General features: G+C 30.2%; 1 protein-coding gene across 2 annotated transcripts in view; it reads left to right on the top strand.

Annotated features, from left to right (window-relative positions):
• The window catches only part of LOC144837029 (Krueppel-like factor 6), a 29,842-nt gene extending 21,897 nt beyond the window's left edge, over positions 1–7,945 (top strand). For both annotated transcript variants that reach the window (XM_078692021.1, XM_078692014.1), the window contains exon 3: positions 3,950–7,945. In XM_078692021.1, the coding sequence (XP_078548147.1) occupies positions 3,950–4,125 (176 nt within the window). In that variant the 3' untranslated portion in view covers positions 4,126–7,945. The remainder of the gene's footprint in view (positions 1–3,949) is intronic.
• The last annotated feature ends 7,206 nt before the right edge of the window (positions 7,946–15,151 follow it).

Below are 15,151 nucleotides of genomic sequence, written 5' to 3'. Positions count from 1 at the left end.
AATCACTGATAAACACAGTTTCCTTCCCTTGGTTAGGTCAGCACATATAAATCGTTCTTCCCACACAGTTTAAAACTATCAAACTCTGATTGACTATGTAATATCTTTCTAATAAATAAGTAATGGTCAGCTCTAAAGTAAAGAAAACAAATACCAACAGAAGCTTGAGGGTGAAAAATGCTTACAATTTATACCTTAGCACAACATTTACAGTGCTCTGTAGTGAATCTAAACATATTTTAAATTTTGCAACTGAGATAGTTAGTAATCATTGCTTTACCAAATAACTACATAGAAATAATAGTACAAGTCTTTCAATGGCAACTTTGTCAATTATTAATAAATGTACAACTGTGGAATTTTATTTTATGTGATTATTATTGACATTCTTTACTAAAGAAATTATAATTTCATGGTTGCTAAGGACCGCTAAAACCCTAAGTGGTCCTTTGTTGGAGGCAATATAGAATTACCTAAATAAAAATATTTATGATATATTTAAGTTGACTGAGGATACTGGTACTGTAATTGAACTGGGATTAAATTGAATATCCAGTAATTTATGTAAATCCAGTAATATAAACAATATTAGAATAACCTTATAAGGCCTGATGCAGCATTAGTCTGCCATATGTGTTAATAGCATGCATGTGACTAGTATTATAATGCCTGTTAATAGTTACGTTTTAAAGTAGGATAACTACTACAATCAAGCTAAATATTAATGACTAGGGTGTTTACTATGAAAACTTGCATTACATTTTAAGAGGACAATAATTGGTGTCTGTTCCTTCCGCTGTTCGTAAACGACTTGGCTGTTTTAAAAAGCTTAATACCGATTTATCTAACGATTAGGTTTATAACCAAGAGGCCATTTTAAGGACTTCTGTTAAAAAGTAGGATTGAGTATACTTAATTTATTAAGTTTATACTTAATTATGCGAACACTAGCTGAGTTGAATGCTCAATATGTTTGTTTTTACCAGAATTGATTATACAGTACCTTATCTTCTAGTTCTAATTAATTGTATACATGCAATATTTTGCATAAAGTACATTCACTATCAAGTTACAGTACATTCACATTTTTAGTTATTATGTAAAATTGCAATGATTATCTCACTGTATAATGAAGGATGATCTCCTGTGAGAGTATTGTGTATGACATAATGAATTAAGCGTTTATCAATACATTACAAACTACAATCTCAATGTATACATTTGAAAAATACAACAAAAATTAATCCGCGTCATTGAGAATCTCAATATCTGCATGACAAAGATGTTGATTTAATAGCAACAAATGCAAATCTATGCCAACAGTGAAATGAATAATGATGTAGACAGTCAACAATATAGACCACGGACAATATGGACAACGAATAATACGGACAACGAATAATAGACATGGAATAAGAGACAGTGGTATACTGTATTAAACTAGAATCAAGACTGTATGAATAATAATGGCATCGAATAATGATGGCATCGAATAATATAGACATCGAATAATGATGACATTGAATAATATTAAATCAAATAATTTTGTATTGTCTGTATTGAACTAAAATTTTGAACAATTAGTAGAATCCTGTTCTAGAATCATGTGATATCCTTTTTATTATTTGTAGTTCAAAGGTTAATTGTTGAAATTAGCATAAAGCTGGTACTTGTCAATTACAGACCAACTTGACCAAGGTTTGTTGAAGGACAAGAGATCTGTTCTCATCCTTTTCAATGCCAACATTATATTATCCACATTGAATAATCAATGACAATAATGTTTACAATTTTGTTTTCAAATGTTAATGTTTTTGCACAAGAGTGTGCTAGAGAGATATAGATATAAAAGAGATACAAATAAAAGTGTTTGATAAATTATTTTTATAGATTCATAAAATCTATTTTAACTTATGATATACACCTACTAAAGTATGTACTTTATAAGAAAACAATATTATTTAAATAACCATATTAATTATTATTAATTAAAATTATGATAGATAAACCAGAAATAGCAAACTATAGTTATATTATGTTCAATTATAAATTTAATACAGTATACAGTACAAATATCTTAGCGCCAGGGAGTTGTATTAAATATATTACAACTCCCTGATCTTAGTATGATATTTGTTAATTATTAAGCTGTCATCAGCTGTGTTATTGAGTGGCTACTTGACCATAGACCTTGTAAAAACCTTGGGTCAGTTTCCTTAATATACACTGACCTTCCGGAAAAACTATTTGTTATATTATTATTTGGCGTTCAAGTTCAAATTAATATTTTTCCAACCCTGGACAACCATAGTGTACACTGTACAGCCAAATTTACTTTTAGTTTTTAGTAAAAGTGATGATTAATATTTGGCAGTTCTTTTAATTGAAACAAGTCAGAATATATACATATTATTTATGGGGATTACAACTTTAGAGTCCATCTTTAATAAATGATTTACATTACATACAGACATGCTATTTTTATATTGACCATCTCCCATCTGACCGTCCAGTGGCATCTTTAATAAATAAATAATGAAACCAAAAGTAGATGCATTTATTGAAATTTATTTTAGATGGCTAGGGTTCACAAATATTTTACTGGTTCACCAACTAATATACAGAACTGAGGCTTATTTTATTTTTATGAACTATCTGTACTAATTTAATAGGAAAACATAAAGCCATAGAAAGTGAGAACCCACTGCAAATGTACTATGAAAGTGAGAGACGCCACAACCAGTTTTAGAATATTCTTTCCCTAGAGGAAAATTTTAAAAGGAAATTATGATTCTGTTCACATGATCATTAAACCAGCTCATGAATATGCAAATTACTTGTATTAAGTATTTCTCCAGGGATGGAATATGTTGTTCATTTTAACAGTCAAATTTTGTCCAGATGTTGTGGTGATGTAAGGTCAACATTAATGTACAGTTACTATACCACTTTACATACATTATCACAATCGGGTCTAATTTTAGATATAATGCCAATCAAATGTACACAATTGTACAACATGCAGACTTGGCAGTTAAATTAGGAATTAACTCGCTATACAGTATTATGGGTTCAACAAATAACACTGTTTCAACAAATAACATTGTTTCAACAAATAACATTGTTTCAACAAATAACACTGTTTCATCTATAGATTTTCCATAATGTACAGTAGTAGTTTACTATATAGGCTTTCTGAATCTAGTAAAATATTGTGAAACCCTGGTTTCTTTTCATAAAATGTAAGATGTGTGGTTGATGTCTATGAGTTGATCATGTGATCTTGTTTAGTTGAAAAATAGATCAACAAAAACAACTCATGATTGCAATACAGGAGGGCCTACTGTCATGTTCTGAATAATTATGATGACCTAGCTAGAATAATTTTTAAAAAATTTATTATTCTTTTGTAAAACGTTTACTTGCAAATTTATTGTATAATTAATGATTTTGACATTTTAATTATATTTAATAATTTTAATTTTGTGAGTCTAAAAGGAATGTTTTGTAATATTGTTAATTCAACGTCATAGTCTTATGATTAACATCAATATAGTAATATAGTTTTATGAGGAAATCTTGATCAGTGATTGGTTTAAAAAATACATTACATGCTGGTTGCCAAATAAAGTGTATTTAACATGTGCGTAGTTAAAACTAAAATAGTGTAGTTAACCATGTGATGTTTTGACAGTGCAGTTATATTGGTTTGGATAATTTGAAATATATTAATACAACTTTACTATCATTTATTTATAATAATGTTACACATCCAATTGAATATTTTATAATAAAACATTAGTATGTATAAATTATAAAAATGTAATTTCCATAATGCGATAATGTTAATATATGGTATTTAATCATATTTAAAATGTGCATATTGTGTTTACATGAATCACCTGTCATTGCATATAACTAAATACTTGTATTTGTTTATATTTTCCAGGTGAGAAACCGTACAAGTGCTCATGGGAAGGGTGCGAGTGGCGGTTTGCCCGTTCTGATGAACTAACGCGCCATTATCGTAAACATACCGGTGCTAAGCCGTTTAAGTGCAATCACTGTGATCGCTGCTTCTCACGATCCGATCATCTCGCTCTTCACATGAAACGTCACTTGTGAGGTATTTACTGACGCTTTTCTTCGTGGAAAGAATGGTTATATGGGAATGTAATGATTCGTTACGAAAAACCCAGCATAGAAAGATAGGAAGTGAGGTATGATGACCAAGGCATTGGTTAAAAGGATAGATTTTGTTTTGTTTCAAATATCCTTATGTGATTGGACAGTTAGAAGGGTCGTCATAACAACCATGATTGCTTTGGTATTCTGGACTACAAATTGGGTGGAATTTGGTTTTATCTTATAAATACATTAATGGTATTTAGTTAGGGCAAACACGTTTAGTTACGCATATCTCGCATTATCTGATTGCATGTTTAAATGTATCAAAGTTGAGGGTAAAGGTCAAGGGTTATTCATTTATTGTGAGGTCATGAGAAGCCAAAAACATTTTTTTGATGTCCGCAAGAAAAAAAATTCCTAAATTTACCAGAAAAAAAGCTAAAACTATTGAATGCTTATTTAAAATGTCAGAGCAAAGTCGACTTAGTGTGAGAACAGGATAAGATGTTCAATCAAGCAGAACCATTGAATGACCTTTGAACTGCTGGTGAAGTAGTTTTATAAACCAAAGACAGATTCAAGCCAACCAATAATTTGCCAATTAGATTTTAAAAATTTGGAGATAATTTGGTGCACTTGTTAAACTTGGCCCATTCCAGCGAGCAAGTCAGTGGTAATAGGAAAAGTTTGTTAAGCATATAGGTATAAGAGCAATTAAGACATTATGTAACCCCCAAAACAGTTAATACATTTAGTAAGGATTTACTTATGCTGTCTCTATTTTTATAATCATTATGATACTTGCCACTATTAATAATTGTTGTAATTAATTAATCATATCATTATTATAATTAATATTAGGGATCATAGGACGACAAAATAATATGGTAATAGTTACTATAATTAAGTGCATATACAGTATTGTAAAAGTATTTTAAGCATATAGGATAATTAAGTATAGCTATAATTGATATAAAAACTAGGTGTAACTATTTAGTGTTGTAAACGTAAATGTGATGGATCCAAAGAAGAAGTGTTAACCGCATTCGGTGACGACCTTGATACTCAAAAACATGAAAGGTCACAGAGCCTGAGGTCAACTTAGCGAATGAGTACATGCTAGTTATGTCTGCTGAAAAGGGTTAAAAAATATCTTATTAATATTAAGTGTTGAGATTTGTAAAAGTTTAAAAAAATTGTGAAGGTCATTAATTTGTGAAGCTTCCTTCCGGGATTTTTGAGATCCTGTCATCGCCTTTTGGATAAAGTGAACTGTTTGAACCGGTTCTTGACCAATTACTGTCCCTCATAGGTGACCGATCATGTCTCGAACCCATGACAACAGTAACTACATTTATGCCATTTAAATTTTTGAAAACTAAATGTATTGATTCGTGTGTGTACCGTTTAGTACCACTGTATCCCTAACCAAAAAAAAAACTAAAAACGAAAGAAAAATATTCCTGTGAATTGTATAACATAGTAGTGTCGTTGATAAATCTAAAGTATGTATCCCAAGTATATCCTATATGTTGTATGTGTGTATTTGTGGGTATATTCCAAATGTGACAAAAAAAATGTCAAATGTTTTGTGAAATTACAAGTAACCCTTAAATAAATCAAACCTATTATTATATGGTTGATTAAAATTTGGTTATTTTCAGGCAAAAAATAGTTGAGCCATGAATTTTTTCATCAGAAAACACCTGCTTTTAGGCAATTTCCCTTGTAAAGCAATCAATAGTAAGATTCGCATAAAGAAAAACACAATTACCGACAACCATTCTTTAATTATCTTAAATTAATTCAATACGTAGAACAAAGTAGGCTTTAATTTTGTACAATGCAAAACAGCTATAGCTCAAATTGTGATTCTAAAATTGAATTTGTGATTGTAAAATTTCAGTTTTTAAAAAAGAAGCCTGGAATTATGTAGTGAGAAGAACTTTGTTTTGATTATATGTTGTTTACATTGTCTACCAGGAGAGTATCCCTTTATTCAATGCATACACTAGTAGCTTAGTATTTTTTTTATTGGAAGAAAGTTTAAATATTATTTTTTTATATAAAGAATATATACATATATAATATATATAATATAGTGCGATGTATACATATATTGTGTATATCCACTATAAAAAAAAGTCCTTTATGATATTAAAAATATCATTAAGTACCAAAATTACACAAAAAAATGATTTTTTAATTGGTTAAAATTAAATTTTAAAGTAAGAATATAACTAATTAATCATGCACATTTCATATTCAAGTCCTTTTGTAATTCTAATTAATATCAGACATTATTAGCAGATGCTTAGGCTATGGCCGATGGTCGATGAGTCTTTGTGTTTAAGCCTAGCATCTGCCAGTTGTTACATATACACGATGCCTATTTTGATGCATAATTTTGATATATCTTTTTGGTGTTTCAAATGTTTATTATGATCCATTTTGAACTTTTTATTGTACTTGCGTGATCAAAACTTTCCTAAGATTCCATAGCTCTGAATTCTTGATGTAGCTTAAGGTTTTAGTATTAAGTATTTAAACATTTATACTACCATAATAAGTAAACAGAATAGAAGCATTTTTAATTAGCTGCATTTTTAATATAACATAGACTTTACATGAGTAATCCACTAAACTATTCATTCTTAACATTCTTAAGACTGGTCACATAACATTAAGTTCTTTTATTGTGGTTTTATTGCACTAAAACTACTATTATTTGAAAACGTCTTTTTTCTACCATATTACCCAATTTAAAACCATTGCTTCAGGAAAGAAATACAATTTAATTAAATAGTATATTTGTGGGAAGATATGACTAATACTCTAAATATAATCATCTCGATATAAATAGTATTTGTAGTGCGATGTCAAAATGTGGCAAAACATACTGTAACATATAACATAACATCTGATACTGATATGATGAGCCTATATTGACACTATCTCCTCTCCTCTTAAACTTGACCAAATTTCATACTTAAGAAGGTAAACTTTGTCTGAGTGAATACTTTAATTTAAGATATGGAGATATTTTTACCTAAGTTCTTTTTGTATTTTAAGTACCTGATAAGAGAAATAAGTTGGTACCATTTTAGTGCAATTTTATCAATTTTGGTCAGATATTTTTTATCAATAATTCAACGCAAAAACTGCAGAAAAATAAAAGCAAAATAATAACAAGCAAAATATTTTAATAAGAAGAAAATTAAATAAAATATTTGAAAGGTAACTGCAGCTAATATGGGAAAATTAAGTGTAACATTTATTTAAGTATTAATTTTTATTTTACAAAATTCATTAATGTATGTATACAAATTAGAGTTTAGTATGAATTTACATATTTTTTTTTATAATCGTATATAAAACATGATTTACTGATATTTATCAAATTCATGTATAATGGTAGAAAAGGATGTATATTGAATTATTACTGTGTTTTATGTTATTCTTTCCACTCCTCTATAGTAAGCAGTTATGTTTACTTAGAGTCCATGTTCTAATGTGTACGACAACTCTGTTCTATGTGTATGACAACTCGCTTTGTATTTCCCATATTAGTACGAGATAAGATTTAGTTTAAATTAATAGTATACTCTACTACAAAGGGTATTTTGATATAAAACCCATCTAGCTTGTAGAATAACATTATTAATATTACTCCTTGTTATTGTTATCAAAATTGGAGTACAGCTCATTTCATGTGCATATGCTATTGCCATATAAGGTCATATGAATATGCGTTTGGCTTCTTAATTAGTCAGCCTGTACTGGCTGTCAGCCAATCGGCTTGCAGACAACCGTACTGTGCATATTATCTGTTTGCATGACCTTACAGCTAAAAAGGTCATGTGTTATTTTATATCTTCTAATGAAGATCAATAATAAAATGTTATGTTATAAAAAGCGTACATAATTTTGTTTTGGTAACCAAAATTTTCTATCCGAATATTTGCACTACAGTAGTTAAATGAATTATTTTATATCTAATTATTTTACTATTAATTTCAATTTTTAAAACAGGCTTATGCGTCTTTATTCTATTGTATATGTAATGTAATGTATATTAGCTGAAAACTTCTAATAAATAATAAAATGTAAACTAAAATATATTACTTTGTAGTTTTTATTTTTTTGGTTAAATATGATTGGAGTCCGTATGCTTGGTAGGGAATCTCCCTGCTAGACGGTTGTTTTCCTTAAAACAAAAAAAGGATTACAATTCTTTGTCTACGCCATGCGCCATGATAGACTGAAAAAGAGGCAATTATAGTATGAATTGGTGATGTATTTTAATTGATGAAGAATAATATTTTCCCGGAAAGGGACTACAATGCTGTGTGTTTACCCATAGCGTAGGCTGTACGCCTGGTGGATACGATGACAAAGTGACAGTTATAATATGTTTTGATGATGTACATTTTTAAATTGAGGAAGATTGTTTTCCTGGAAATGGACACCAACAATGCTCTATGTCTACCCATAGCGTATACGCCCAGTGGATACGCTGACAATTAACAGTGACAATTATAGTATGATTTGGTGATGTACACTTGGCCCTCTGGGAGACCAGTCTTTGACTGAAGAGGTCGCCAAGTATAAATAAAATATTTCAATTCAATGTACATTATTGAATTGAAGAAGAATGTTTTCCTGGAAAGGGACTACAATGCTGTGTGTCTACCCATAGCATATACGCCTGGAGAATATGAAGATAATTGGTGATGTATTTTAATTGAGGGATTGTTTTCCTAGAAAGAGACACCAACAATGCTCTGTGTCTACCCATAGCGTATACGCTTGGTAGATACAAGGACAATTGGTGATGTATATTGAAGAAGAATACAGTAGTCCTATAAAAAGAAAAATGATTGAAATCTCTGTCACAGTGATAAATGTGTTTACTGTTTTTGACAATTACTAATTAATGTTTATTGAGGATTTTCATAATGCTACAAACAACCTTTAAAAAATGACTAATTCATGTTTATAACGTATTGATTTGTTTACGATGAGTGTACGCTACCATGAAATAAATGAGCACAGTTAATTAATCACCATATATAGAAATTGTATTTCTTATGACGATGAATCATCAAAGAGATTGCATATGTAATGGTACTCTCATTAACATGTTATATTACTATAGATTATGAGATATTTTAGGACAATTGGCTTTTTTTCTAGGCCAGGCTCCTTCAGAGCTCATCAAACTTTGATAGGAAGATTATTGGCAGACAGGCAAATGTTATAAGGATTTCTCAAGGTTAAACAACAGTCTCTTTTATATATTTATGGTTTAAATTCACGATTCTTATAACTATAATTCTTATCATATTCCGGTTGAACACACCAGAACCATTATTACTACGATAATCTTATCCATCCTACTGACAACCGGCATCAACATGTTTGTATTTACCACCATCATTGGTTACCACCACAACCGACAAACTCACAGATCTTGGCAACTCATCACGATTGATCACAACCAGTACCTCATAATAACAACCAACCATATTAATTTTATTACCACTGAACCAGAACCTCATACTTTATCACACCATGACCGTCTTAACAGCCAGTACCTGATTATCACCATTGAACATGACCAGAACCATTTTATCTTCATCATCTTCATTGACTGCCATAGTCACAACTGGCAAATTTCTGCCACCACAACACCTTCACCCTTCCATCAAAACCCAACACCACCATAGTCACAATAAATATTTTTCTACCAAAGTTATTTATCGTCATCATTAAAATATATTGCAGTAGTTTGTCTTCTCTTGGTTTAATTACGAGACAACGGATCGACATTTCTAACTGTATAACGACAATGCCAGGTGGCTCAGCGGAAGTTACCACTGATCGCTCTCAGAGAAATGTATTGATTGCTCATAGTCGGAATGATTATGGAGGCATGGACGAGCATTATCCTAAAGCAGTAGTACTCAACCTAAAATATTTCAACACACTGTATCAGAAATTCATGCATTATAAAAGTTGAAATCTAATTTCCGGTTTATGCGCATAGCAAATATTCAAACCTATAAATAAACATACCTATTTTAATGAATGTATTGAATGTGTTGCTAATGTAGAGAATGTATTAATGTTTGATTGTGTATTAATCATATGCGCACTTTTTATTAATAAAAATGTATAATGACGCAGTCAAAATGCCAACTTAATGAATCCAACTCGTGATGAAATATTGGAATGATGAAAACTCACAAATCTGTTCACATTCAATCTGTTTTTTAATGACCGTCTTTACATTTTTCAAATGTTTGTATTCTCTTCAGGAAAGTCCTTAAGTAGGTTAGCTAATAGTTCATTTGTAATTATGTAAAAGTTATTTATGGAAAATAATGTTTAAAAATAGTTTTTGTTTAACATATGTAGTATACATGAACTGAATACTGTAAATATAGTATAACTATGGAATAAATTTATTAGTATTTTGTTTATAAACAGATTTTGCAGTTTTGTTATCAATAGGGACAAAATAGTAATCAAAACTTAACAGATTGGTGACCTTAAAATGACATTATTACATAATTGATAATAAGATCTTGTTCATAATCTAATCATAGTCTGCCCCATTAAAAGGTCAACTCCCAGTTACATAAAAATGACCTCTCTGATGTAACACAATATCTGACAAGAATTCTAGTGAAGTCCTGAGAGGAGAATATCTAGAGGTAACTCACTCCCTCTCAATATGAGACAGATATCATGTTTTTATGACCCTGAAGGTCAAAATATCTTTGCCAAGTTCTTCCTCTAGTTGTCATGGCGATGATTAAACCTGTCCGCATCACCCGAAGGATATATTATTATAGAATCAGAAGAAAAACAATTTTGTTTTGATGAATAATATGAAAGTCGCATCTTATATTTTTCATAAATAATTTCACTTTAGAAAATAACATTTTGTGTTTTTTTACAAATTTGGGTAATATACATATTAATTTCAAGAACTGTGTAATCGATTTAATAAGAATAACTGTAAACTGTAACATTTGATTTCGTAGAGAAATATATATCATTGTTAAAAATTAATTAATTAAATTTTCAGTATATCACCGGGCGGTTTAGAATTCATGTTCTGTGCCTGATGTGTTTATATACAGTATATTGCATTTACACATTATTATATTTGAGAAAGTTAGATACAACAACTTCTAACACATATGTACAGTATTTTCATAGTAACAAAATCTAGTTTAGCAAATCTAAATTTTTTAAATCAGTTGCAATTAGTAATTGGGAGCTATTATTTATGGTATTTTACCACCGAAATCTTTGAAGGTCGGAAAAAGAAGGGGATACAAATGTATTGTTGGAATAGAAGGAGTGGTGTAAAAAACAAGATAGAAGCTTACACATTCATTCATAAACCACTTGCTACAGAGACCTATTGTAAACCACTAATCCAGCCATTCTTCAGTATCACTCAAGTGAAGCCACTGTTATCCTCTAACACACTATCATTCACTTAATTAATCTTGTGTGTGTTTATCAATTTTTAAACAATTTTGTTTTTTTACAAATATTGTGTAGGAGGGACGGAGAGAATACGCAGCTTTCCGTCATTTCCTGGCGGTCTTTAAATGTCATTACCATAAATCTGGTTATTGTCATATTATTTGTTATTTTTTGTTTTCCCACCTTCACTAAAGCTCTGTCTATACTATCACACTAGTTTGACAAAAAAAGTGTGATATGCCCTAATATGATATGATGATACATAATGTCCATATATGGGCACATTACATTTTTTTGTCACATAAAGTTTGATAGTGTAGACATAACTTACCACATTTACAAAATGTGTGAAGTCCTGTACCTGAATTGAGATCATTACTACTCAAAGGACTGGTGATATATACCTACCCTGCATATTTTCCGTGCCATAGAATCTAAATTATAAAATACTAAATTTACACAATTTCCAATTCACATTTTATCAAGAAATGACGAGGAGTTAATTTATTGTTGCAATAAATGCTAAAACTAATATTAATAGGAGTAGGTATTCTATTTCAGCTTAGATAGGCCTAGGCCATGATTGCTATAGTAAACATAAGCAGGCAAACCACCACCATCTCCTACTAACTTATGACTTATTCTAGGCTAGGCTAAGTATATCATGATGATGTAGGCCTAGGAATAAGTCTGTATTTCTGATTCTATTTAATTCCTTTAATTACTCAATCTATATAACAACAATAAGAAAAACACTAACCTGTAAATATATTAATATCTGCAAGTTAAAATAGTGTTTTAGCAGTTAAATCCAAGGTTATTCAAATTTGTTTAATCTACACTAGAAATGTGTGATGCTTGCTTTGTTGTCTGCCAGTGGGATGTAACTTTCAGCCAATCAGGGAGCTTCATTTCAAACAACATGTAAGAGCATGACATACACAGATCATATTATTCATTAATTTTATGGTGTTTCTTTATTCATTTATAAGTGAAACATCATTTCCATTTATTTTATTTATTATCTATGGAAACAAGCCTTTTGGCTTAAAGTGTTATCCCCTGCTTTCCATGTTTACTTTCTCAAGTTTAATGTTTGTATTATTCTATGTATTTATTTTCATTCAAATGTTATGCTGTTTTATAAATTGTTCTGTTCTTGGAAAGAAATAAATATTACTTACTTGCAGATAGTACAATATATTCCTTTTGTAATGAATACATTTATTTTTAATATAATATACAAAAAATACCAATGCACATGATTTCTTGATCTATATTCCATTTCAAATTTTCTTGAACTTAAACTTTGTTTAAATTCTAATTCGTAACTTTTGTCGTAATTTTAGTCGGTAGGCCTACGGTACATCTGTCAAAATAAAGCTTATGGTTGGGTATGGTCCCCTATTCACTGTTATATCCCACTGGCAGACAACAAAGCAAGCATCTTGACACATTTGAATTATATTCTTATATTCTAATTTCATAATTAAAAAAAAAATAATTCACTGATGTGATGAGATTAATCTAGTAATTAATCAATGGATGTTGTTAAAAAAAATGATCAGGTTAAAACCTGACCAAACACACCAAGGACATGGCACTCTACATAAATGCCACCATATTCCTCGGGTACTGGTATTAAGCTTAGTAACGTAAGCGCAACGCAAGTAATTTAACCAAACACAAGCAATGGTTGATCTAAATTGTCAATTGTCATTGGTCAACTCGCTTACGTTGTATTTACGTCATTGCATCCTAATTTGAACCATAAGCTTTAGTTGAGAAGCTCTTAACAAAAAATATTTAATTAATGGTCAGTTAGTTTGGAAATATTTAATTTAAATTCAAGGGAAGATAATAAATACGATTTAAAGAGTATTATTTACTATTTAAATATCTACACATTAACAATTCTTAGAAAATAGAATTCAGCATTTGTTATTATACATTGAGACCCTTAAGCAGGTAATGGATATTTTTACCGACTGTCTACAATGGCTTTTGAATGTCCAAACAGTCTGTCATTGATAGTATCAATTCAACATTTACAGACAGCCCTAATGGGCAAGCAATAGAAAGAAATGTGTTGTTGTATAGTGACTTGATGAAGAGAAATGGGAGTTATTGCTTGCAGTCGGCTAATGACATCAAGGTACAGATACTCTGGATGATGATGATGATGACGTATCTTGTTCATTAGCAGTTTTTCTGATAATTGTGCAAATCTAGTCCTTGGAGAATCCCATATTTAGAAAAGAAATTATGTCTTTTAAATAATAGTAACAAAATATATTTAAAATACAATCTACATTAAATCATGAAAGACAAAAATAGACTTTTCTACCAATTTTTCTAATCATTTTATTTTATTTTCTTATTTTTATTTCAACAATATTTAACAAGAGTGGTCCATCTAGCCCAAGCTGATCATTAGGGACCCTCACTACAATACAATTAAACAGGACAAAAACATAAAAAAATACAGTTGACAATAAAAATGTGTATTTTCATGGTGAAAGAATAACCGTCTATATTATTTATTGCTCATTTTAGTTACAATCATAGGACTGCTGGCTCTTGTAGTTGCAGTCTCTGACCAATTCTCCTCTGTTTTTTTTTACATGGTTTGTTGGTCAAATAAATGAACTGAAATAAAATAACAAACATTTATAGAAAGATCAAAAAATCTACTGTATGTCTTATCTGTTTTTCTTTACACTCAAAGGAACCAGTGGCCGTATTCAACATTCACACTTAGGCTAAGGGAAACATTTACCGTTTAAAATTTAAAAAATCTACTATCTAAGTGAATACAATTTAAGGGAAATATTTAAATATTTATTTAGTTAAGTGAAATACTTAATATTTAAAAGGAAAATTTCACTTGTCACAGGGTAAAAAGTAGGTAATAAACAGGCTGATACAGCTACCCTGGGGTGCACGCAGAATAATATAATACTTGAAGGCTGTCAGTAGTATTAGCTCCTTGAAAGCCGGATATACAGGAGAGGATTTACTTCCTATACTCCCACTGACAATATCCCTGGAGCCAACGTAGGATGGATAGTAGCACACTTCACACTAGACATATTCATGCCATTTAGTAATGCAAATATTAAACTAAAGCTCTGTTTACACTATGAAACTTTATGTGCTCATATATGGACATGACGATATTATATCACTACCATATTTGGGCATATCACTACCATATTTGGCCTCATCATATTTTTTTTTGTCAAACTAGTTTAATAGTGTAGACATAGCTTAAGCCACACTGGTATATTTGGGTCAGGTTATTGTAATGGTTGATTAAGAATGTATGTCAAATGCTGTAACATTAATGTGTAAAGAATCTCAGACATACTTTTGTTATTTCCAGAGAATGTTTGTCATACCCTGGAAAACTTTCACTAGTTGTTGAAAAGTGAACAACCTTGAGAAGGACATTTTAGCTGATAACTTCCTTAAAATGATAGTTGCTGACAGTTGCGACAACATCCTGGCAACTAAT

This window comes from Antedon bifida, chromosome 1 (genome assembly GCF_963402885.1).
Source record: "Antedon bifida chromosome 1, ecAntBifi1.1, whole genome shotgun sequence".
Lineage (NCBI taxonomy): Eukaryota > Metazoa > Echinodermata > Crinoidea > Comatulida > Antedonidae > Antedon > Antedon bifida.
Note: the sequence above shows the minus strand (reverse complement) of the source record. Positions and strands in the feature narration are given on the sequence as shown.